Below are 26,317 nucleotides of genomic sequence, written 5' to 3'. Positions count from 1 at the left end.
TCTCAAACTTGCTCCAGATGTCTAGGCCAGCCTATCCCTACTCCATTATTTAGAATTGTGTTTTAAAACAACATAGATTTGCAATGGAAAAGTTGTAAATGAGTAGGACAACATTGCTCGTGATGGACTAGGCAGACTGCCAAAATCGGCTGGAGCTGATCTGCTGCGCAGAACTCCAGACCCGGCCGCTTATGTGCCGGGGCTCCGCCCCGGACAGCCCCGGCCCAATTTAACCTCTGTATATATATATATCCATATCGATGATATAGGTCTATATCATCGATAATTATGATATAGAATACCTATATATAGGTCTATATCATAATTATCGGTTTTATAACGCAGTCTGAACAGATGCTTTTTCAGCCTGGGGTGGAAGATGGGTAGGGTTTGTTCCCCTGGATAGCTAATTATCGTGAATGTACTCACAACATAACAAAATAACTAGGCCTACTTTATCCCCAATCCCTAGTGACTAAGGATTTACTTTTTTGGACAAGCCTTTTCAGGCTGCTTTGCTTTGTTTTAGTTTGGAGGAAGGAGAAGGAGCGGGACATAGACAGTCGTTTTGTTGTTAAATTGGTCTATTTCTGGTCTGCAGTTATATCGTGTATATCGTGCCTTCAGACAGCCAGGTGTGACATGAAAATCTGAGGGGCAATAGGACACCTGGCGGGGAGTAGGTTAGGTTACCTACCCTTTTAACCAGATTTTATATTTTAAATTAGCAAAGTTCTCATTTTTTATGGTGCATTAGGTCTAAAGTTGTAAACGATCTACATGTACAATAAGGTTAATATCGTTCCTAGTGCACTGTTAACGTATGATAGTAGTCATATCCGTGAGTAGTGCGATCCGTTCAACGGATCCGTATTTTGCATCCTCCCACCTGGTACCAAACACACAGACACACACCCCCTCCCCTTCCCTTAGCAACAGAGGCAAGATGGCGGCGTCCAGTAACACTGAGCATTCTCTCGACATATCGACGCCGCTAAAGATACCGAAAACGGAGGTACCATCTCCGGAATCGGAGGACTTGAGTGACAGTAATCACTACCATTCCAACCCCTCAACGCCAAATCGTTTTTCGCCATTGAACGTGAGCTCAGGAAGCGCAGGCCGTAGTGGCTTGGCCTCATCCTCCAATAGCTTCACCGCTTGCCGGGGAATGTCTTGGACCCCGTCCGAAACAAACGCCCTCATCGCAGTGTGGGGGAACGAAAGACTCACGGAGGCGCGGATGCAGCAGCTGGAGGTGGCGGGTACGGTGTTCTCGGGCAAGGCTCCCGGTCCTGCAATGTATGAACGAGTCTCCAGGGCCTTGGCAGAGCTCGGGTACGAGCGGACTCCATCCCAGTGCAGGGAGAGGATGAAGGTAAATGTTAGAGGGTGCAGCTCTCTACATCAAACTAGACGATCGACCAAAAAATCCGTATTGTATTCATTGCTTTAATACACGAGCGAATGACAGTCCTGCAACTTGGATGGGCCGATCGCTGGTTTGTGGGATTGTATTCAATGAACGTTATGCTGCTTCATTGCACTGAGCCTGTTGGAATGGCATACAGCAATAGCAGGAATTCAGCTTGCACATAGACTGATAAATGACTATCTAAATTAATCTGCCGGTAAACATAGAAACGTAGCATAGCATATGGGATGTTTGGTTGACTGGTCTGTTTACAACACACCTTTGGTTTACTTCTCTCAGTATGTCAAGTGTACCACTTTGCCACCTTTAATATCCTTATTAGATAACCGCCAGTTGTTATTCTGATAGATTATTAAAGGAAATAAGCAGGGCTCCGAAGTGTCTCGAAAAAGTGTCACGATTGTCAGTGAGGTTATGTGGTGGGGGCGGAGCGACCCAGAGCAAAATGCGGCGAACCTTCAGCCCTAGTCCCCACACACTTATTATCGATTAAACCGTTTCTTTTCAGCTATTGTAACTAATGGTTCATAACTGATTAACACAACATGACAAATAAAATAAATCGTTTTATTTATAAATATGTAATGCATACAATGGATATGAACTTCAACCTCAGTATAGTCTTAAAGAACAGTGCCCCCCTTTTTCAGTGTGTGTGTGTGTGTGTGTGTGTGTGTGTGTGTGTGTGTGATGAATGGCCAAATAAAGTACACATAAAGGCGGCTGCTCGACTAAAAGCTTTCTGCTTTTTCCCTTTTTCTACGGTTTCCTGCTCTGCCTCCTCTACGCTTTCCTTAATTTCACATCCACTGTCTTCTGCTATACCTCCTCTACTGTTTCCTCTACTGTTTCCTCAACTGTCTTTGCCCCGGCCTCCGCCATTGTCTTCTTCACCGTTTTCTCCACTGTATTCTCCACTGTCTCCTCCACTGTTTCCTCCACTTTTTTTTTCTACTTCCTCCTCCACTGTCTTCTCCTACTATAAATGGCTGTGGGTCAGCTACAACAGATCATTTGATATACGTTGGTAATATTATTGACGTCCCCTCCAGAAATGCCTGTTGAACATATTCCATGTTTGTGGTCCCCACTAAGTTGTAATGAGATCTGCTCCGATGGGTGTTACAAAATAACGTGGCAGTGCACTCTGTCCCACATCATGGAAGCAAAGTGCCCAATGAAGTGATGACACTAGCGTAAATCCCCTTAATTCCGTAAATCCCCCTTTGATTTCAATAGTTGTTTTTTATTCTAGAATAAACTAATTCGAAATGATCAGAAATGAGGTGGTCCCCTAATACCTTCCGTTACCTTCCGCTTCAGTTGAGAGACACCATCAGCTCACAGCGATTCCAGCTTCAAAGTAAATTTACGTATTTTGGATTTCTCAGCGTGAGAAATACAAGGTATGGCGTGTGAGTGTTTGAACTGGTTGATATGCGTAAGTAGAACAGTCAAAACGTTAGACATGGCAGCTTTGTAGATGGTCTACAATCAGGGTTGGAGAACAAATTTGTTTTCAAAAAGATGACAACAGGCTGCCTAGGCCAGAAGATCAAAATATGAAGGGAATGGTCGTGATGCAACACACCAATGAAATCAGTACCCACAACCTCATACCAGGGGTGCCTGCTAGAGTGCTCTAATAAAGTCCAGGCTTCAAGAAAGCCATGTAGAAACCATGTTGACATGAAGTTATGGCTGCAGTCAGTTTTGGCTGCAATCGTTTGGCTACGCAACGCTTCGGTTATGCCATTGAGAGACATCGAAATCACACTTGCTCATCTTCCATTAGAAGTAACCAGCAGGGCTGCCAAGTGTGCAGAAAACCTAGGAGTGAGATATGACATCACATTCGTTTGGGGTACGTTTTGGGTCACCACCATTTTAAAAACCTGCCCATAGGTTTAGAATTTGTATCCCACAACTCCAAACAGATACTCCAGAAAGGCACATGCCTTTTGACCCAAAACAAAAATACTTATGTTATTATTTATTCATAATAATAACATATATTTTTAATGTTATTATTATGAAATATTATTTATCTGTTGAAGGTCAAATTAATTTGTTAGTTTAAAGTAACACACACTCATTTCAGGTATATTATTTTTTTCAAAATAGAGTTTGACCAATAGATATATTTAAGAATACATTTTTATTGGGTAGTAGGTGTCAGGGTTCTGGGTTTGTGTTTCATGTGTTGGACTTTTATTTTGGTTTTTCATTGGTTTCTCCTGGGCTTGAACTTCATGTGTTTGTTTGTAGTCTTCAGTTGCTATGTGTTTATGTTTACATTTATGTTTTTTATGTTTGCATTAGCCCTTGTGTATTTCCTGGTTTGTGTTGTGTGATTCACTTCCCGTTCTTCGTTGACCTATCCATGTGCTTCAGTTTGGTTTCCCTTGTCTTGTGATTCTGTGTCTCCGCCCCTCACCTGTGTCCCACCTACTATCCTTGTCATTACCTTGTTCCCTGCCCACCTGAGTCTAGTTATTAGTTTGAGGTTGATTGTTGTCTTGTCCAATGTTTTACCTTGTTCCCTGCCCTCCTATGTCTTGTTAGTCATGTGTATTTAAGTCCTTGCCTTGGTTCAGTTCCTTGCTCGATCATTGTTTCTATTGTCGCGTGCACCTTGTGCCTTGTGTTTCATGTGTCCAGAGCTTTGTGTGAGTAAAAACCTGTTGCTTGGAAAATAATCTTTGTGTCGTGCATTTTGAGTCCTCAACCTTAGCAGCAGGCATGACATAGGGGTTGTTATTGCACCAGGGCCTTTAATGACCTGCTTAAGCCACTATCCACTTGCCACATCTTATGATGATGGTAAGCAATTAACGTTGCCCCCGTTATTTAGCTAACTTTCAAAATGACTGTTGGCTGATCAGAACACTAGGAATGCTTGAACTCAGTATTACAGCGTGTTCTCTGTCTGTTTAAGTCGGGATCAAAGAGCGCTGCACGGTTCAAACCGCATCTTGGGTGGCCATCGCATGATAATATGCCAAAAAAATTGTGTGGTTGCGAAATAGGTTGTCATTTCAGATGTAGGATTTATGGCATGAGAGTGTGTGAAGAGGGTCATTTGCGTGAGTCTAACACCCAATGTGTGAGAGTTGGCTGAAATAAATAATGACACATAAAGGGTGTATATTATAGGGTGGTGTTTTAACCGGCTCATGATCCCTTTATAAACGCATCACGTTGCCACACTAAACAAACTACACCCCGTCTGGGCTAACTGAGTACAACAACTTAAGAAAGTGACAAATGACTCCTGATTCCCCCCCCCCCTCTCTCCAAATCCTTTGCTTTGTACTCACCGCCACCCTGGTGTCACCCACAGACGCTGCGTCGCTGCTACAGCCGCGTCAAGGAGCACGGCATCGGAAAGAGGAAGAGCAGCTACTCCATCGAGCAGCTGGAGAAGGTCTTCGGCCAGGGGGGGTGGGACTCCCAGGGAGGCTGTGCCCCCGTGCTCATCAACAGCAGTGGGCTGTACCAGGAGATGGAGTCGGACTCCAGCGCCCTGGAGGACTTCTCCCAGGAGGACTGGTGCAACCAGGTGCTGGCCTCAGCCTTCCAGGAGGGAGACATGGAGGCTGGTGAGAGAGTCGGGGTGTGATTTGGTCGAAAGTGGTGTTTAGAGCCCTGTCCCACTTCTCCCCCTTCCCCTAGATTTGAGCCCTAACCCTAGATTTTGCGCTTTCCCGTGAAGGAGTAGGGTGTCGCAATACTTAAGGGAGCAAGGGGGAGTACTGTTTTTCCCTTAAAATCATCCCTTGAATGCTAGCCAGCTCGGTAGCTGACTTGTGTATTTGCTCACACATTGAAATTGTTTTTTGCTGTAGGATACTTACAGATTTGCTGCAAGTGAACTGATTGTATAATGAGCCGAGTAAGTTCAGATATAAAGCATTACACTCCTCTCTTGTGCCGTGTTTGTCTGCGTTAAAATAGTTTTCTTTGATAGCTAGCATGTGAGGCCTCCTGCTTTTGTTAACCCAGCCAGGGTAATTAATGTAATTTCATCTCTCCTCCAGTAACATATCAATACTCTGATGTAATAGAAATAATCAATATAACAAAGGTACTCAATGTCATGGCCACAACTTAATCACTGTGTGTGTGTTTGTGAGTGCGCATTTGTTTGTGTGTATGTGTGCGCGTACAATTGAGTAGTACAGGAATAATGACGTCTGACCTCTTTGTGCTTCTGTCCCCTCCAGAGGAAATCCAGGTGCCTAAAAACAGAGTTCTCCATTTTCAAGCAGAGATCTCAGAAAAAACGCAGTAAGTTTCAAGTTTGACTCAATGTGGAACACGTTGTTGTTGCATTAACCTGGATCTCTCTGCGTGCCTGCCGACAGAGAAACATAATATGACCTTTAGTTTCCACCGTGTTTTGTTCCGACATCGTCATCTCCCTAACAGGAAGCGGGAGACCATGCGTAACGTGGTGCGCATCCTGGAGTCGGTGCAGCTCAAGTGGGAGCACTTCCAGACGTGGACCGAGTTCTCGCGGCTGCACCTCTCCAACAAGCTCGCCATCTTCGGCGTGGGCTACAACACGCGCTGGCGGGAGGACGTGCGCTACCACCACGCCGAGATCAGCTCCCAGGTGCCGCTGGGCAAGCGGCTGCGCGAGTTCTTCAACCCCGAGAAGCCCGAGGGCCGCGTGGTCATGACCAAGGTGCAGAAGATGAACTGGAAGAACGTCTACTACAAGTTCCTGGACATCACCATCAGCGAGGCGCGCTGCCTGGAGCTCCACATGGAGGTGGACTGGATCCACGTGGCGCAGACGCGAGCGGCGGGCAGCGCCGCGGGGGTGTGCCAGTACCTGCTGCCGGGGGACGTCCCCAAGACCTACGGACTGTACGCCGTGGGCTACGAGGCCGTCGACGGGCTGACGCCGGCCACAGACTCGAGCGCTCCGTGGTCGGGAGATAACCGGGGCGTGGAGGACATGGAAGCGGTGGCGGCTGTGGCGACGGCGGTGGGGCTGGCAGAAAGGACCAGGGGGCCCGGGATCACGTACTGCTATCTGGGCATAGCGGAGGACAGGACCCTGCAGCAGTCCCTGCTGTACCACTTCCAGGGCGTCGGCAAGCAGTTCTTGCACGGCGAGCCCTCGGGCGTCACACGCTTCCTGCAGGAGAACTGTCGGGGTGGTGGTGGTGGCGGTGGGGAAGGCCTGCCCCATCGGGCCGCAGTTTACATCAAGTTTGTGGAGGTGGAGCTGGACTTCCTTTCGGCGGGCTCCCTGGTGGAGTGCTTAGAAACTGCCGTGGGCTATTCTTTGAAGTACAACAAAAAGGAGCTCTTTTGATGGGCACATAGCGGGTTTTTGTTGTTCTCGGAGGGGGGATTGAATCTCGTTTCGGAAAGAGAAAAGGGGTTGGAAGAGGTTTGTGACCAATTTTGTCTGTTATGAGGCATTGCTATTTTGCTTCCTTTGCCTATTCAATGTTTCTCTTATTATATGAACGCACAATGCAGCAAATGCACCATGGAACACTGGCTAAGGGTTTTTTTTTACAAATCGTTTCATTAAAAAAAAATCATAATTGACCAAAAATCCACTTCAGCTACTTTTTTTTAACATCAAAACAGTTTGCCTGAATGGACTGCATTGAATATTGCTAAAAACACATTATTATAACCTCAAATTTAGCAGTGATTCACAAATGGAAGGCCTACATGGCACTATTTCATGTGAATGCATTTTTAGAATGGGATGTTGCTTGAAAAAAACCCACAAATGCATCCTTATACATTTCAACGTTGGCTTAGTGTAAACATAGTGTATGTACTAGGTTATGAATTATTTCAGTCAGCATATGCACTATAATTATTGAACGGGTATTGTGCCATCAGGGAGTGAGGTGTCAGGTGACTCGTTGAAGTGTTGTATGCATCCGTCTACCTCTTCAGAGCCTCAGTATACTTCACTTCAAACATGCATATGCAAGATGTTGGTTGTGCTGGTCCTCATGAACTGGAATGCATGCACCCGTGAAGTACAATACCTACATTAACCTTTAGGGGGCAGTATACCGCCGGTCATATCCAGTATGTTTATACTGTTGAAATGACCCAAAGCAGTTCATGCACATCAGACACAGAACTTGGAGAATTACAATCTGAATTCAGTCTGGGATTTTAGGGGGCATTGATGAATGTATACCATGTGAAAGCAGATCCATGACTTCAGTAAATAGTTTCCTCAAACCCACAATAAGACAAAATCATATGCAGAAATGCTATACGCATAGCATTCCATCATCAAAGTGGAGTATATACAGGTCTTTTGGATGTAGCAGCCAAGGCAGTGGGTGGAGTGTGTGGAAATCTTGCATTGCCAGACTTGTCTGGTGACATGTGAGCCCGCAAGTAAATAGGAAATAGGGCTGGCTCCTGTACAACCACTGAAATCAAGAGTGAGCTGCGAACGGTTGTGCTGGAAGAATACCGTTCCCTGTTTTGTTTTAGTGCTTTCAGTGCTTTGAATCTGCCTTCTGCTTTTGACTGACTCAGTCGAAGTTACACTTTCTCAAAGCCTCTTTATAAGTCATGCGTTGTTATTATTGCCTCTGCGTTTTGCACGTATGACCAACTCTGCCAACGGATGTTGCAAGGGCTTGTGGGAAATGAAGTTTGAAAAAAAGTCAGAGGTTGTGCTGACCGTTTTTGGTCTATGTCACAGAGAATTCAACTTTAATGACAAGGCTGGCGTGTCTTAACCTTTTCTTATCGTCGACATCTCCATTCCCCCAAACAATCAGGTTGGGGCTTATCTCTGAGGCTTCTACTTTGGTCAACGCTAGAGGGACATTATATGTCGCTATTGGTAATTTCAAGGAATGTCAGCCATAAGAAAAACAAATGACTCCGGTTTTCCCTTTTTAAAAAGGTCTCTGATAAACACTTCTAGTCTCCTGCTAAAAGAGAATATTCCTTAATATTTTATCGGCCTACACATTAGTTCAGACATTATTTGAAGCATTTGAAGGGGAAAGGATTCAAGTGGGATATTTACCTTCTGAACAGTTTTAACTTTGCAAATGTGTTACATAAATTGTGCACATCTAGGGCCTATAGTCAAACTCAATGACCAGCAACCTCATGAGGAATAATCTTGACCAGTATTCAGTGACTTTGTTTTCCGAGAACATGTGCAATGTGCCAGGAATGGATTGTTAAGGTTAAATTGAATTCATGTTGAATATGTCTATATGGAATCACAATATATAAATATATATATATATCAATATAATATATATTTAAGAATATTGACGTAATTGAGCAACTGGCATTTGCAAACTTGCAAAATGTTAATTTGTTTGGAGATATATAAATTAATCTTTTATATTACTATTCTTATGTTTGTTCACACATTCACACATACATCATATATGTACTTGTTTTGAGTTCAGTCTTGTATGTTTACACGTTTTGGAAGAACAAAAAAATCAATAAATGGGAATCTTGCCACTCACTGAAAATGGCTTCACTGTTTACTTGAAACATTAGGTTTTTTCTTTGGTTTTGTTGTGGTTCAGAACAATTGAACAGGTTCAAAAGCTAAGCTACTATTTTGAAAAAAAATGTACCTATGTGGATGGAAAATACTCTAAACATGCGGTGCCTTTACTGCAGCAAAATACCTTTACGAAAGTAGGTTTGCTGTTAAAATTGCAGCTCACCCATTTGGCCACAAGATGGTAGTACATAGCTATTTCTGATCGCTGCCTAGTGGCTTTGACAGATGTTTTTAAGCCAATGGAACTTGTGGGGACAGATTGATAGGCCGGGTATGCACTTTAAACCCTTAACATTTCCAATTGATTTCAGATGCATATTTTTTAATGGATATCAAAAACGGACAGTTGTCAATATGTCATCACTATGCAGTGATTTATAGATTAAATCCCTAAAGAATAAAATAGTATTATATTCACAATTAATAGCTTTAATAACACAATTAATAACACATTTTATGAAGAAGTTTGAATTCCCTCTGTTCTAGTGAATATATGCCACATATTAGAAACCTAAGTGGCAACCTATACAAAACTGTTCTTTAAAAACGCTCTCCTTAATGCTGTTGTGTGCTACATTATTAACCATGTTGTTTCTATGTGAGATAGACCCTGACAAACAATATGAGAAGGTGTCTTTGATGATCATTTAAGTGTACTCCCTTTTTCTATATTAGACAACAGACTGTGGAGAATATTGACTGTTCAGTAAGAAGCAATTAATTATGCTTTGAGCAGTCTGAAGCTCCACAACAGCCCTGATACTTTGCATCATGAGACATAACATGCTGTAGTTAAGTCTGTGATCAAAGGTCTTCACAAAACACTGCTTCAGTGTATAACACTAAATAACTTGCCTACATCACCTTTGATTAGCATGGCAGATAATCAAAGGAGTTTCAAAACTTTACAATAAAAACATTTAAGAAGCCTGATGTTTGCAAAGAGCTTGAATTTACATGAATGAGAATAAAGGATTGAAGCAAGGTCTTTAAAAATACCTAATCAATCACAGGTAAGAACAAGGTCATCTGCTTTAACTTCTTCCTTGTTCCACTCATCCATCCATTCAACCATTCATTCATTCATTAATTTGTGTATTGGTTTGTTCATTATTCAACTCTGGTTTTTGACAACGTTTCACATTCTACCTCGATCAATTGATTATAACAAAACACACATATTCACGTTTGTAGTACATGATACTCATCCACACTATTGAAGTATATAGGTTATTAGCATAGTAACTACAAGTCACATAGTTGATCATCCTACTTCTTCCCTCAGTTCATAAGAAAGATGCTGGGAGAATTCTAAGGATAAAATGGAAGGCATACAACACATAATAGTCTAAATGTTTTGCCGCCAAAAGCACCACTATTGCACCACGCCATCTCCTATCTGGCACTATAATGGCTTTCTCTTTACATCTCAGGGCTCAGCACAGGTGCCTTGAGTCCTGAAAGCGTCTGTTCCTGCAGTGCAGTTTTACCTGCAGGCCCGGGAGGAAATTTATTGCCCAGCTCAGCAGTGGAACGATCAAACCCCGCTTCCTAGAATTTAATCACATGAATAACCCTCATTCACCTTTCATAATTGAACCCTCTCCCGCCTCTCCACTACAGTAGTGAACATTCTCCCCCTCCCCACCACTTTGGCCTGACCTCTGTTGCCGAGGTTACTTGACAACTTGAGAAAAAATGCCTGAGGGTGGATTTGTCCACCTCAAGGGCTCTGACCGGGCCATATTGGATGCTGGTTGTTGGTTGGTGTGTCACTCAAGACAAGCAGAGTACCGTTCCACTGTATGTTTACAATGTAGGCTATTGGAAATATGCGCTTGCAATAGATCAGCTTTTGAACCTGACAAACGGTTCAACTTCAAAAAAATAATAATTTATAAGTAGGGCATTATTTATACGCCTATATATTTATTTAATATTTGCAAAAATCCTATATATTCTTTAGTACTGCTTTAAAACCGTTTTTTTATGGCCCCAGCATCCGCTTGGCGCGCTATGATGCGCGTAGGAATGCGCGGACAGGTGCAGCTCGCGAAGGTGGCAGTCCTCTCGCGCTCTCTCCACCCCCTCCCTCTTTCTCTCTATCTCTCTCTCTCGCGCGCGCGCGCGCGCTCTCTGAAAAGGATACGGGGCGACAAGTTGCCTAGTTGTTGTCGCCGTGGTCACTGCGAGACATTTCCAAATGCAGCCGAGCCTTAAACCAAGAAAGGTCGCCGCGGTGGACCTTTAAAGTGTCGAGGTGGGTGACACGTGCACGCCGTCCCTAGTAGGTACTACTGTCCCTGCGCGCGACGTCCGCCTACGCCAAACAGCGTCAACTTCACAGCTGACTACAAACAAAACCTCCGGCAAAGTAAAAAAAAAAAAGAAAAGCCAAAACAAAAAAGGATTTCCTGCTGTGGATACTAGCTCCAAGTTCCTGCTCTTGGAGATTCAACAAGATAACACCGCACTTGCTGGAGTTGAAGAGCGGAACCTGCTCATATTAAGGCGTGGGGAGACTCGGCGTTTGGAAGTGGAGAGACTTGGATCACGCGTGTGCTGAGCCATGGAGGTCGATAATTCAATGAAATTTACCGCGCTGTCACTTACTTTGCTTTGGGGGCTTTCAGGTCAGTTGGCAACATTTTAAACTTGTTTCACGTTTTTTTCATGTCATTTAAATATAATACATTTGTCTACGATGTGTATATATGTTCATCCATTCAGAAAAAAACAATATCCTTTAAACGGCAAATCCTATAATGGTATATCAGAAATATACGGTATGAACAGGGATGGGTCGAGTCCACATCAGACTGTTAACATAGCGTGTCGTTCCCATTGGTTGATTGGTGGTCAGTAGGACAGGGCGGTTTAAGATGAAACACCTGTTTGTTTTTCCACAGGATTTGGAAACAAGTGTGTTATACATGATTATGGCTTCGAGGGTAGAAGGATCCCTTTATTGCTGCTGTAACACTAGCTCAACCGTGGCATGCAATATATTCTTCGGGATTCACAGCAGAAATAGTATTGTAATTCATTAGAAAGAATTACGAAATGGGTTATTTATTTACAATTGTACAATTACCATAAAACATATAAAAGTTCATTTACTTTTAGCTATATGTTACCTTTTTGGTCGTAAATGACCTAAACTGCAGTAAAAAGGCTGCTAAATGCCTATCGACTGCAGTTTTTCCCATGGTAAACATGTTGCCAAGTGAGAGCTGATTTGGCCTTTATTTGCCATGGAGCCAGCATATGAACACTGTTGCCTAAACAATCAGAAGTGCTAACAGCCACTCATTTCAGCAAGTCTTTTCACATTAAGGGCATGATAATGCCATGGCACATTCAGACTCTCTGAATTCATACCCTTAAAAAACCTAAAAATGCTTATTTTGTCCTGTCAGAGCATGGTGTCATAGCATTGCTGGGGTTGAGGTTTGATTCCCATAAGAAAACATGCGCTCACAGCATTGTGAGATGCTTTTGATAGTCTCCACAATATGCCACATCAATTGTGTTTTCTCCCTGGTGAGATTAGATTATTCCAACAGCACAATACACCAGTGGTTGTGTATGACCTCAGCCCCAGACTCAGTCTCAGTGTCCCGCAGGTGCGTCCCGGAAGGCAGCCCGGGACAGGAAACAGTCATGAATAGCTAGGCTAACAGGAAAGCTGGACATTCTTTGTGGGGCTATAGATAAGGAAATGACTGGCCAGCCTTCCAACAAACACCATTATAGTCCGCTCTGGAGGTGAAACGTCAAGACTTACGAGAGAGAAGCTGAACATCTTGAACTTGCTATTAGGCAGCAATGCGGGTTACTGCATATCCAAGCGCTCAGCAGGCATAACATGTGATTACAGTTATAATGGCAGCTTCCAAACCACCGCAGGGCTGTGCCACACATACAATGGCAAGTGCCAACAGGAAAATATGCCAACCGGCACGCAACAGGCCACGCTTAATGCGCCTGACAAATATTTCACTTTGAAATCACTTAGATATATCACTTTGATATCACGTCATTCTTCCAAAACAAAGCAGTGACACAGCAAGACACCGCTTCTTAAGCAAGGCAGTTAACCCACTTCCCAGTGTGTGTCCCATGAAAGTTAGACTTTACATATATGTTCATCAAATAATCATCTGATGTTGTTTGATGTACAGTATTAAACGTAAGTAAACAAACACTATTAAGTGTCCCTATTTGGTTGGAAAACCTTTGGCATTCCCAATGAATCGTTCTCTGTATGGTGAGGAGACCAGTTTGTTAAATTTGTTGTATTTGAGCTTGAATTTGCAATTTTAGAAGATCCATTGTGTCTCCTTGATTATCACGCCCATTGATTGCTCGGCAATCGACAGAGCACCTTACTATAGTCTTAAAATCAGATTGCCTAAGGTTATTCTTCTGCTTTAACCGAATGGACTGATTGGATTACATCAGGGTTTACTCAGTGTGCTCAAGTCATTTAAATTTATTATCATTTCTTAAGTTAACTGCTTCTCTTAAACTTGTCCTTTGGCAAATGTATTGAAAGGACAATTTTTGAACATTAAGCCCCCTTTCTGGTTTGTCTAGGATAGAATAGAGTGGTTAACACTGACATTTTGAATATTGGTCCTATCGGTTCTAGCCCTACTGTTGATCCGGAGAACCGAGCGGAAAGACTACAACCAGCCCCATTTTCCGTTTCCGTTTCTGGTCCGGTTTCCATTTCATTTACAAAATGCCAAATAAAGCACGACAGAAACTGTATTTCGCTACGATACTTGATTAGGAACATCAACGAACACCACTAACCACTCGATGAGTTTTATATTTCTGAAAACAAACGTTTAGGGGTGTTTTTGAATGCCCATAGCCAGCCATTTTGAAGCAGGCAGTGGCGATTCGAAATTAGCCAAATACTCGAGACAGGACCAATATTCAAAATTTCAGTGTTTCAAATACCACTCTATTTCATCCTAGACAAACCAGAAAGGGGGCTCAATGTTCAAAATACCGGAATTATCCTTGAACTGAATCTCATTATAAATGAAAGATATTGTTTCTCCTTGACAGTATAGGCCTCGCCTAATTTTCAAGTGCTTTTATTGATTTGTGTTTTTTTTTTGATTTGTGATTTGTGTGTGAATTACACCATAATAATATGTGCTTGTTTCACTTAAATGTGTCTGTGTGTGTATGTGCATATCGATTTGTTTGTTGTGTTGGTGTGTGTGTTTGTGTAATTGTGCATCTACATTTACATGTGTACACCTGGATAAGCTTGCAGATACAAGGCCTTTACCAAAGCAAATTCAGTCCATGTCTGCAGTGCATAAGCCTTTTTGCCTTATCTATCAATCCTTTGCTTTACCATACAATCACTCTTCTATTCTGGACACACCATCTGGCAAAGGAACATCTTCATTGGTTTTCCAGGTGGGGCCTGCATTGGACTTCACTTATTTAACAAGGTCAGTCCGTTCAGGCTTCAAAGGCTCCACAGGGATGGTGGAGGGCTTTTGCTGCCACCGTGGATTTTCCCTACGGAGTTGTTAGTGAATTAGGATCGCGACTGAGGATGGGTTGCATGCATTGTTCACAGTCACATGTGTTGTTGTTGTTTTAAGTCAGGGCCATACAAATTAACTCTAGCTCTTAACGCTTATGAAGTTTCTCTCTCTCTCGGTCTCTGTCACTCTCTCTCTCTCTCTCTCTCTCTGTCTCTCTGTCTCTCTGTCTCTCTCTCTCTCTCTCTCTCTCACAAAAATGCTTTATTATCATGGATCTCTCTCTATCCCTGGATATATGTGTGTATGTGTGTGTCTTTCTCTCTCTCTCTCTGTATATATATATACATATATATATATATATATATATATATATATATATATATATATATATATTCAAGATCATGACAATGGTTCATGTTTGTTTCCTCCCTATTGTTCGCCTGTTATCGCAACATCCCAAAAATATCACCATGTCTGTGTCACCATACCAGGGGTCTGCCACAGGCACAGCCAGGAAATATAACGTGTCCAATTTTCTAACAACTCTTATCTCTAATTGCCTATTTCTTGGAGTAATACCCAGTGGATGTGTGTTAAAAGCCATACTTTGCTCTCAGCCTGCAGGATTACAGAGTGGTCTGAAGTCAAGGGCTATCTGCTGCGTCAGTCCCCCAGCAACTGGTGCAGTTTTGATTTGAGATTGAGGGATTTATCAGTGTACATGTAATGGTACAGAAATACAAGGGCTAAATCTCCCCCGTCCTCTATTCCCAGGCAATGGAGTTTTCTGTCCAATTGTCAACCCACGCAAGTGTGCCACTGGCTTTGGTAATCCCCATGTATTTACACCTGGGGGCATTCTGTAGCGAGCGCCATGACATCACTGCAATAATACATGACTACCGACATCAAAGAAGATTAAGAACTGTAACTAGTACAAGTTGGTTTCTATTTTGAGAAGAGGCATTGCCTTTTTAAGCGAATAACCAGTAGTTCCCATGTTCTTCCCTCTATCCTCTCCAAGTGACAACAACACACAGAACTGAACCTCATCAATTCTCCTTTGCGGTCCCTTCTCCACAACATCATTTGATGTTAGCCACCTCATCTGTTACTATCAATCACGTACAGCTTTCTCTGGAGCTCCTTGATCCTTTTCCAATCCCATTGTATGCCAGCAAATCTAAAATGATGGCTTTAGTAAAAGATAAATTGAAGTTAGAAGCTCACCAGTGCTGAGCCTGTGGGTGACAGGTGTCACAGGTTGTGACACAAGCTTCACCTTGATTCTTACATAGCTCAGAAAATAACTGGAGTAACAATCTAGATTTCTGCCTTATTTTAATACCCGGGACAATTTAAAAACATCTTTGTTACACACAGTTTATGTATAACAGTTTAAGTACCTAGTTTAAGATTTAGATGGATGGAGAACCTTTTTCTGTATGTAAATAGAGAGCCATCAGCCATCCATCAACCAGTGCCACATATAGAGTTATGAGTGGACGTAGCTTCTTGTGGCTTGATGGGATGTCCCATCCTCATTCTTGGTCCCAAACGGAATAGGGCTCCTCAGGGGTCATGAGAAAGCCACTACTTGACGTTCCCAACACTCTGCCAGGCCTATGGACTCTCTTAAAGGCACAGCCATCTCCTATCCTCTTCTCTCCTCTCCTCTTTTCTATTGTTTATTCTCTCCCCTCTCTTTGGATAGTCTCTGTCTCCTCTCTGTCTCCTCTACTCTCACATCTCCTCTCCTTTCTACTCCTATCTCCCTACTCTCTTCTCTTCAGATCATCTCTCCTCTCCTGTCTCCACTCTCTTTCCTCTCGCCCCCTTTCTCTTCAATGTCATCTCTCTCCTCTCCTCAGTTGCCCATCAACTTATCAATTCTCTTTATTTCTGACATTTTCTCTATTTCTCTTGACATTTCAATCCTTTTTGTCATCTTTTTCCTCTCTCCTTTAGTTATGTTCTCTGACAAGAATGTCGTCTATGCCAGCCTTAGCATATGATCAGGCAGGCACCAGGACCCCATCAAAATCCTGTAATAAACCCACTATATACAGACATATTGATATATTACCCATTATAACTGATGGGTTGCTCATGACCCCTTGCATATCTTGACCTAGATCTTTCCTGTGTCGTCAAACATCCAAATGGGTGAATTGTTTTGGCTGCCTCAAGTTATTTCCTTCAAAGTTTACTTCTGGGGTTACATGATGGACAATGGTTACATCAGTTATTATATATACACTCCCCAGAAAAGCTAGATGTATTTATAGTGGCACTGTTATGGTTTGTGAAGGAGGACCCACCTCTCTTATTACAATAATGTCAATTTCTCCTGCCATATAGAGGGCAGCATTCCTTCCAGGCTCAGACTCAATTTGGCTTTTTAGAATATAGAAGCATTTTAGTGTGTCACAGGCAGTAATGTTATCACTATCCAAGGATAATATTCCTTGGATAGTGATAATATAGTATGCCATTGCATGACATACCCTGCTGTAACTAATAGACATTACATCCAAATGTAATGCAATAAAAATGATTCTTTGCTAATAAAACCTGGTGGTATGTTTGGAATGCATGAGGGTGTTCGGTTTGATCTACAGCTTTTTACCTGGCTTAACAGGCTGCTGATGTCCTAGCCTTCCCCCCATCGCCCCACCTTAAATTGAGCCAGGCAACTCAACCTTCGATGCAGTTGAGCTGTTGAACACTCCACTCATTCCGACAAAGCTATGGTCCTCCAAGCACGACGGTGGCAGCTGTAGCATGAGCACAAGATACTGCAAGGGACAGCGAACACTGTTTCGCCCTGCGTTATGATAAGCCATTACAAGGGAAGTTACTACCGAGATCGCGCATGGGCTAGCTTTCAGTTCCGCTGACAGATGTCGCTTCCAGGAGGATCAACACGGATGTCCTCCTGACCTGTCAGTCAAAGTTAAATGACACAAAAAAAAGAGAAAGAGAATCAGGCTCAGAGCAGACGGGAATTGAGGGCATGGGCTTAGACCAGCGAGCCTAAATCAGTATTAAATCATTCTTAGGAGGATTTATGAAGGGGCAAGACGCTGAAACACACGAGATGTCTGTAACAGAGACTTAATCCCTGGCCTTTTTTTCAAGTTGTACCGTGGTTCACGCTCGGGCCAAGATGATCATATCCATACCTCCAACGTATAGAGGGATAAGGATTATAATGAAGCTCTTCATGGACTTGGGATATGTTATACCTTTGATATAACGGCGTGTTTTGCTAAACATACAAAATATGCCAATAACTGCCGATCTCATTGACATGTTGATGCACATTGCGGTAAGTTACAGAGAAAGAAGCAGTGTGAACGCTTCCTACTGATGACTACCTAAGACTACTTTAACCAGAGTCTCTTTCAACTAAGATATCTGTACTTTTAACCAATTATGACTTTCTAGCATTTTATTCACAACTGAAGAAATCCATTACAGCCGAACAAAACTTCCACTGACCACAACAGTAATTAAGTTGGATTTAATGCTAAATAACACACATACCCATGAAAATAAACAGAAGGGTCACACTTGTATTTAACACTTTAATGCCTATATTAGAAACAAAGATTTTTTTTTTTTTTTACCAACAAGGTTGCTTTATATTTATTCAGTCTCACATAAAAACCCAGATTAAAAAAGGAAAAAAAATGGTTATGGTTTGACATTGGCTATATGCAGCCTTGTGGAAAAAGTCATTACCTTGGCTCTATTAAGCCAGGCCTTGGGGTATTAGAGTTGCCATTGTTGCTGAATGAGAGATTCTGAGGAGGCTCTCTGAGGGGCAGAGTCAGAGGCACAACCAAGGTCTGTGTCAAACTGTTGCCATGCATTTGAGGCAGCTTTTGTACATACAGGCACATACGTTTTTTTTTTCATCTTGCCAAACCGTTCCTACAACCTTATAATCTTCCGTGGTCATGACCAATCAGCTTTGTGCATGCTAGTCTCTCAACCATTTGTCATTTTTACACAATGTGTGTACATTTATTCGGGCTCTGCCCGCCTTCCTTGAGCCGTGAAAAGCACCGTGTCCTTTGCTCTACCAGTGTGAAAGATGAAGAGCCTTCTATGGCCAAGGTATAGTTCCCCTTCCTGGGGGCAGGACCACCTGTCACCTCCACCCCTCACTCTCACCCCCAACCCCTCACTGCCTCTGCCCCTGGGGAAGCACCATCATGATCTTCTCATATATTCACACCTCTTTCTCTGCATCTCCTCTTCCACTTTCCTTTCCTCTCCTCCTCCCCTCCTCTCCTCTCCTCCCTTCTCTAGCTCTCCTCCTCCTCCTATAGGGGCATTGGCTCCTGCATCTCATCAGCCCGTGGCAGGGGCAGCCAGGAGTGTGTGTGTGTGTGTGTGTGTGTGTGTGTTTGTGTGTGTGTGTGTGTGTGTGTGTGTGTGTGTGTGCAAACATGCATGCATACATTTGTGTATGTGTGTGGTCTGAAGAAGGGATGCTTGTTACATCTCAAGAAAACAGAGTTATGTGATGTGTGTGTTTGTGTGTGTGCGTGTGTGTGTGTGTGCGTGTGCGTCCATGTCCGTGTGTGTGTATCCACTTCCCTGTGTGTGTGTGTATATATGTTTGGTTTTATTTTGTGTGGGTGTGTGCGCGCATGTGTTTTTTTTTGTGGTCTCACTCAAACCTATGGCCCTCGGCCCTGCTTTTGTTTACTCTCTCTCACTCTCGCCGTCTCTCTTTCTCTCCTCAATGCCTTTTCTCAGTTTCTCTCCTCAACACCTTTTCTCTACTTCTCTCTCCCCACCTATAATTAAATGTTCCCTCTCTCTGTTTATCCCTCTATGTTTTTCTGCTTCTGTCTCTTTCCACATTTAATTATCTCTCTGTTTTTGTCTCTCTCTCTCTCTCTCTCTCTCTCTCTCTCTCTCTCATACTTTTCCTCACTATATTCTTTCTTTCACTCTCCACTAACCCCTTCCTCCCTCCCTGGGTGGTGTGTGTGTGTGTACGTGTGTAATTATAGGCATGCATCCCGGGGTTGTTCGGTCACACACAGCTGAGTTTTCAAATGATGTCATTATCTCTGATAATGGCATCAAGGTGCCGTTCCCCAGCCAACATCTATAATTGTTGTTTATTGAAAAGCAAAACAAAAAACACCCCACTTTCAGTTGTCTTATACAGCCGCCTTTACAGGGACACTTGTGAAAGAGGAGATGGGTGTGTGGTTTATTATGATGTTATTCTTCTTCTTCACAAGTCACAATAGGGCGGTGTAATTGGATTTCTCTTTCCTCATTTGTGGTGTGAGTAACAGGCCCTCTGAGATAATGTGTTTGCGTCATCAGATTAGGTGGAACACAAGAGGGTTTTAATAATACAATTCTACCGATGATAGATGTGTGGTCTTTGTCAAGAGTGGAGAACTCATTGTTTTTTTTTGTCCGTGAATAAAGTAGAACATTATCAGTTGGGATTCGGAAAGGGCTGGCGAAGTCACGGTCGTTGAAATCGAGTCGTTATTCTTGTAACACCTTAATGAATTGATGTGCACCATTCTCCTTTCTTTAGCGTTGCTTTAAACCTGATTGCCACCATAATAATTCAACTTGTGCAATAGAAAACAGTTCTTTCATGAATAGTTTTTTTTTCAACCCAAGAAATGAGTATAACCTATTTGTGTTTTCCGTTACTCAATGGGACACTTTAAATGCTAGCATCCTCCAGTGTGTCTTTCTATTACAGCAAAACATTTCACTTCATTCAAGTATTTTCTTTTACCTCTGTATGCGCAAACTCTGCCTCTGAAGGAGGGAGAGGGAGAGGGAGAGACCCTCTAATCCTCAGCGAGTCTTTGAAGAGGTGCAAGTTTTTCCAAACTGAATGCTAAACAGGATCTATCAGGATTAAGTCTGCATATGAGTCATGCGTACTGCTGACTCCACTTTAGCAATTGGAAATACGGAAAAACATATGTTCACAAAAGCCCAAACCCTGGCAAAACGTGTATATTTCTGACGGTAAAACAATTCCTAGAAACTTGTTCATTTCCACTGACAGCTAATTGTCCCGGGGAGCTTTCAGTCAGGAGACATCATTGAACGTTCATTAGTGACTGTTCATTACACTCACTGATTTCCTAAGGCAACCAATCCATGGCAGCCATTCCCATTAACCTATACACATTAACAGCAATTAGGTCTGTGGCTCACTTTGCTTTTGTTTTGTAATCTGTTAAACTGGAAATTGCGGAGAATGGCAATTGTAGATTTGTTTGTCCGACATTGTAAAGACATTATTTGTCTTTCGGGGTTGAATGCAAAATATGCAGTATTCCTTCTAAACTATATGTTCTGCATGCATCATCATGATTGAATGCATGCTAGACTTACAGAGACACTCTGAGGATCTGTCCCATAATGGTTTGGATGTACACCTCATTCACACACACACACACACACAATCAAACACGCTCACATGCACACACGCGGCCAGAACCATTATTAAACGTCTTCCACACAGTGTCACATGTAATGAAAATCCTCATTTCGATGCAACATGTTTGGTCTCTCACTGAGAGGCCATGTTAAAGCACATTCATTTTCTCCTGCTGTTCCCCAACGTCAACCCTGTATACATCCCCCCACTCTGCCTCTCTTTCTCTCTCATTCTCTCGTTCTCTCTCTCTCTCTCTTTTTCTCTCTCTACATTAGCAGTTACCTTACTTGGGGGGGGAAATTTAATCACAATGGCAGACTCCTACACATCCACCCACACACACACATTTACATACAAACACACACACACACACACACACACACACACACACACACACACACACACACACACACACACACACACACACTTGCCTACACACCTAAGTCATTCTAACACACATCTTGGGGGGGTTTGACGCGCCGCCGCGTGCCTCGTCCGGTCCGTAATCACTCGGAGCCCCTGGAGCCGGCTCTGTCGTGCCTCCCCATCCCCGCTTTCACAATCACTAGGAAAGCCATTTGATGAAATCCTTGCGCAAACACATCCCATCCTAACCTCCACCCACTGTCCACCCACACACACGCGCAAGCACCCACCCACGCACGCACACAAGCAGACGAATCCCCTATAGTCCCAGCTTCATCGCCCCTTCGGACACTATACCTGTCACCCAGCGAGGCATCGTTCAGCGAGGTGAACGGGGGGGAGGGTGATCAGAACTCCCCATCACCGCGCTCTGCCGTCCGAAGCGTCTCCCTCATCCGTCTCCATCCGCCCCAATGGTTGTTAAAAATAGACCCCGGCTGTCAGCTCAGAGGCACCTATATTTCTACCCCCCCACCACACTTCAAACCCACAGACATGCACACCCGCACACCTCCTTGCCCCTTTGCTGCTCATTTTCCTTTCATTTATCCTCTCATAATTAAATGGAGGACCAGGAATCAGCGTGCCGTGGTCATAACAAGTGGCATGGAGTGACTGCTGTGCAAGTCATTAGCGTGCACTATTAACCCCCCCCGCTTTTATCTCACTAATTGCTTCTGCTGAGGTTGGCGGTCAAGTGGACTTCTGCCATCCTAATCAGAACGATGAAGTTGCGTGATGTTTGTCATGAATATGTGTATATTATGAATGGGCCCATGACCGGCCCTTCAAATTAAAATGACACTCGGAAATAATTTGACAACAGCGTCAGAGTATTTGGACTTGGATCACGTATGTATGGCAATTCTAGGAGAGATCGGCGACCTCATTGAATAGGAGTCATATTATAGCGGAAGGCACTTATGTTATGTTCACTTGTGTTGCTTGTGCTTTCGTCTTATATTCTGTGGGATATTGCTCTCCTGGACCATTGTGCAACTGGCTTTAGTCAAACATACACACAAACACACACGCTTGTACATGAATGCTTGCACACACAATTTAATCATTGATTGCTATCACTATCGGAGGCCCCTGTTTATCTTTTCTTCAGTGTGATGAATGTCTTATGTAAATGGTGGCAGTACTTATCACATGAACTTGAACCCTGCTACTGAACTCGCAACTGAGCCCCTTGATCCTGCATATCTAGATGTTCTTCAACTGGAAAGACCATTATTGAACCAAACGATTTTGAAGAGGTTGACCTTCACGACCTTCAGATAAGATGGTGAAGAAGAAACAAATTTCCGTATCTGCAAGGAAGCTCTGGCCCCAGAGAATCAAGTTGTTGTTTTTTTAAACCATTGACATTCAAAACATAGATACAGACATACACACATACACACACACACACACACACACACACACACACACACACACACACACACACACACACACCGCACACACACACACACACACACACACACACACACACACACACACACACACATACAAACACAAAAACATACACACACAAGACAGACTTTAGGATTAGCTTCTGTTTTTAGATCCTGTATTAAAAGACGCCAAACAACGCAAAGCACAAACTCTTTAATCTTCCTAAATTTACAAATTTAATCCAACCATTTAGTTTTTCAAATAGTTTTTTTTGTCATCACTACCTTATTCATAGGCCTCATTTTATGATTAATTTCAGAAATAAATGGTCAACAAAAGTCAGCGAGCTGTATAGCATTTATTGCCACAAGCTAATGGTTATATATTAGAAAAAAAAGTGTGATGCATCCAATCACAGCAGATTCTTTGAAAAATGCTGATGAGGCGGTGTTACAACAAAGCTAACCCCTGTCAGATGAAGGGGCTTAAAAGATAAAAGCTCTTACTTACGTGGTGCGTTCATTTACATTAACATTAGCATTAACAAACAATAGTTAAATAAGACACAAATTAGAAATACATGCTGTCGTGAAGCCCCTACCCTTATTTGAGTGTAAAGGGCGTGGACGTCTTCTACGGGTCTAAGAGCAAAACAGCCTGACTCCTCTGATGTTAAGACATCGCTACACGAGACAAAAGACACATTGTCAGGAGCTCTGGACCTAGTACCCCAGAAGTATCAGTTGGCCATGCCTGCCATAGAACTGAGCTAACCGCAATGCTATACTGCTTTTGGGAATGATTGCCCAAAAATGGTTACAGTTTTATAAACAATTTTAACCTCAGCAGAGGTGGTATGGCAGGATTCTAAAACACATTGTAAGGACATGAGGTCGAACTAAAAGGGCAAAACAATGTCTGAAAGAGCAAAAATAAACTCAGCCCTATTTCAAGTGAATGCAGAGGTAAGGGGAGATTAGGAGAGAGAGAAAGACAGCTAGGGACACAAAGATGGACCGAGTAGTAACACAATGGGGTTGAGAGAAAGTGGTGAAGAGGGCACAAATGAAGAGTGCTGGAGATAGTGCAAGATACTGAGCCCAAGATTTGGCTCTTTAATCGGGTCGTTGAGGATTAGAACGGATTATACACGAATTGCGACATAGCAGCAAATTAGCTCGCTAGCTTTAATCTGGCGGCCGGACAAGGCGGAATACTTGACCAGAAGTGTGCGACGATGTTATGTGTGTGTGTTTCTGTGTGTGTGTGTGTGTGTGTGTGTGTGTGTGTGTGTGTGTGTGGGTTGGGTCTTTTCATTTCAGGCTCTTGTAAGGATGGCTAAGGATGCGCTATATGGTAATTGTTCATTGCGCATACATTTTTCAGAAGACATGCTGCGACAGACAGTCATCATGACATCATCACTGGTCTGTGTCTGATTTTGGTTTGGGTTGAGGTGATTGTGTCTTCTTCTTCTACTAATTGATCATGATTTACATTAGTGATGTACCTACTCTCAATTAAATACATTTGATAAGTCAATGAAAATACCTGAATTAAGACACAATAAATGCACAGATTAATAATAAAGCAATGAATATTCTAAACAGACTACACAAAACAAGTAGTGTTGTGTAGCAGCCTATGCTAACCTAGAAGAACTATGAGCAATGCTAAGTCACAAATACTATCTTTGTCTTCAAAGATAGTATCAATCTGCCTTTAAAACAGTAGCTTTTAGAAGTGGCCCTAAAGAGGATCAAGAGTCCTAAAACGAATGCTCCTCCTGACTGACTGTTGGAGTGCATGAGGATACTGAGCAGCACTACACAGCGGACTTGCTGCACGTATTTAATGAATAGCTCCAGTCCAGGCAGCCGGCTGAAACCTGATCTCACCTGTGGGGTCACACACATAGAGGCAGACTCAGTCCACTGAGCACTCCAACGTGCACGTTTATTTGCCTGCGCACCCACATACACACATACAGACACACACTAACCATGCCCCCCATACTCATACCCATTCATGTGTGCAATTTAACTAACCAAAAGATATTTGTACTTAATATATGCACTTGAAAAAAAGACGTGGCCACTGGTTGCACACACACACACACACACACACACACACACACACACACACACACACACACACACACCGGAAAGCCAAGTCTTTTGTGGTTCACTGTAGCCTGACTGAATTTGCACCTCTCTGTAAATTAGGTTGGACAGTAGAGGGTGGAGAAAAAACATCTGAATTATGACTTATTAATGCCCGGAGATGAGTGTATGTATGTCCGTGCGCGCGTGCACACAGCTGCGCGCCTGCGTGTGTGCTGTATGTGCTGATATGATTTCAGAAGGACAGTTTGAAGTTGCTTGCATAACAGCAAGCCTACAGTACCACCTTTTGACTTTACTTCTCAACCCCCCACCATCCAACACCCACACACATACACGCACACACACAAACACACACACACACACACACACACACACACACACACACGCTCAGTCCCCACTCGTGTCTTTGTTCTGTCTAACCACTACCCCCTGGGCTGGGGTCCGCCCGCGTGTCCACTTGAATCATGTGGTCCGAGTGCAGAGCAGGGTCCCGGCCGCGCGCTAGCCCACCTTAACAGGCTGCGGACATCGCTTTCCATTTGCGCCGCGCCACAGCACACACACTGCTGCGCCAGGGAGCGAGGGGACTCTCTGTTGTTGTCGCCGGTGCTAATGCAGCAGGCGAAACTATGTCACATGCACTTGTTAACTGTTCTTGTTTTTTGGGGGGGATTTCATAAAGGGATTTAACAACGTAAGCAGTTGTTCTTTCGCTATACGGAGTACATCACATTACTTTGATTTCGCTGATGCTCTTATCCAAAGCGTCTTAGGATAAGTGCACTCCACCATGAAGATACTTCCCAGAAATTGCAAGAATCATGACAGTACATCAAATTCCTCAAATGCGCTGAATGCTTTAAAGTGCTGCATTTTAAGGACAAGCGACAGAGATTTTCTTTTCAGGTGTCTCCGAGCGTCATTTGTGCGACAGTACAGACATAACTTTACTAGCATATATTGGTATTTGAATTTCTTCTAAAATAGTGGGGATAATGAAAATCCAATAATGGCTATGATGGAAATCTGTGTCTTGAGAATAATATGTATGGATTGTTATGAATTTATACGAATCATAATGAGGATTTTTTCTACCATAGTAATATCTTGTCTTAATATAGAACTTTGTGGATTGGAAGAAAGAAATTAATTCAGTTATCTGTCATCAGTGGTCTACATAAACAGCACACCAATCCGGAAGTATCTCCAAACTCTACCAGTGGATCTTAAAATCAGAAGACAACTTAAAGGAACAGTTTGAACACTGCATCTCCGACCCATGGGAAATTCTGACCCCCTGTCTCTGAGTTTGTTTGATTAACCCCCAGATCATCTGGGGTTGTGGCCTTCCGTCACTCAGTACCCGCCCAGCACTTCAGACATTACAAGAAACAAGACTTGTTATGTCTTTATCTCAGA

The 26,317-nt window shown here is 43.1% G+C and overlaps 2 protein-coding genes across 2 annotated transcripts in view; both read left to right on the top strand.

Annotated features, from left to right (window-relative positions):
* Positions 1-922: 922 nt before the first annotated feature.
* Positions 923-7,079, top strand: msantd2 (Myb/SANT DNA binding domain containing 2). The gene is made up of 4 exons (XM_079738585.1): positions 923-1,378; positions 4,779-5,037; positions 5,662-5,725; positions 5,867-7,079. The coding sequence occupies exons 1-4, from the start codon at positions 947-949 to the stop codon at positions 6,762-6,764; spliced, it is 1,653 nt and encodes a 550-aa protein (XP_079594711.1). The 5' UTR covers positions 923-946; the 3' UTR covers positions 6,765-7,079.
* A 4,091-nt stretch (positions 7,080-11,170) lies between these two features.
* esama (endothelial cell adhesion molecule a) overlaps positions 11,171-26,317 on the top strand; it is a 37,465-nt gene continuing 22,318 nt past the window's right edge. The window contains exon 1 of the mRNA XM_079738382.1: positions 11,171-11,611. Within this exon, the coding sequence (XP_079594508.1) occupies positions 11,548-11,611 (64 nt within the window). The 5' untranslated portion in view covers positions 11,171-11,547. The remainder of the gene's footprint in view (positions 11,612-26,317) is intronic.

Source organism: Pollachius pollachius, assembly GCF_949987615.1.
Source record: "Pollachius pollachius genome assembly, chromosome: 6".
Classification (NCBI taxonomy): Eukaryota; Metazoa; Chordata; class Actinopteri; order Gadiformes; family Gadidae; genus Pollachius; species Pollachius pollachius.
This window is presented reverse-complemented; position numbering and strand designations above follow the sequence as displayed.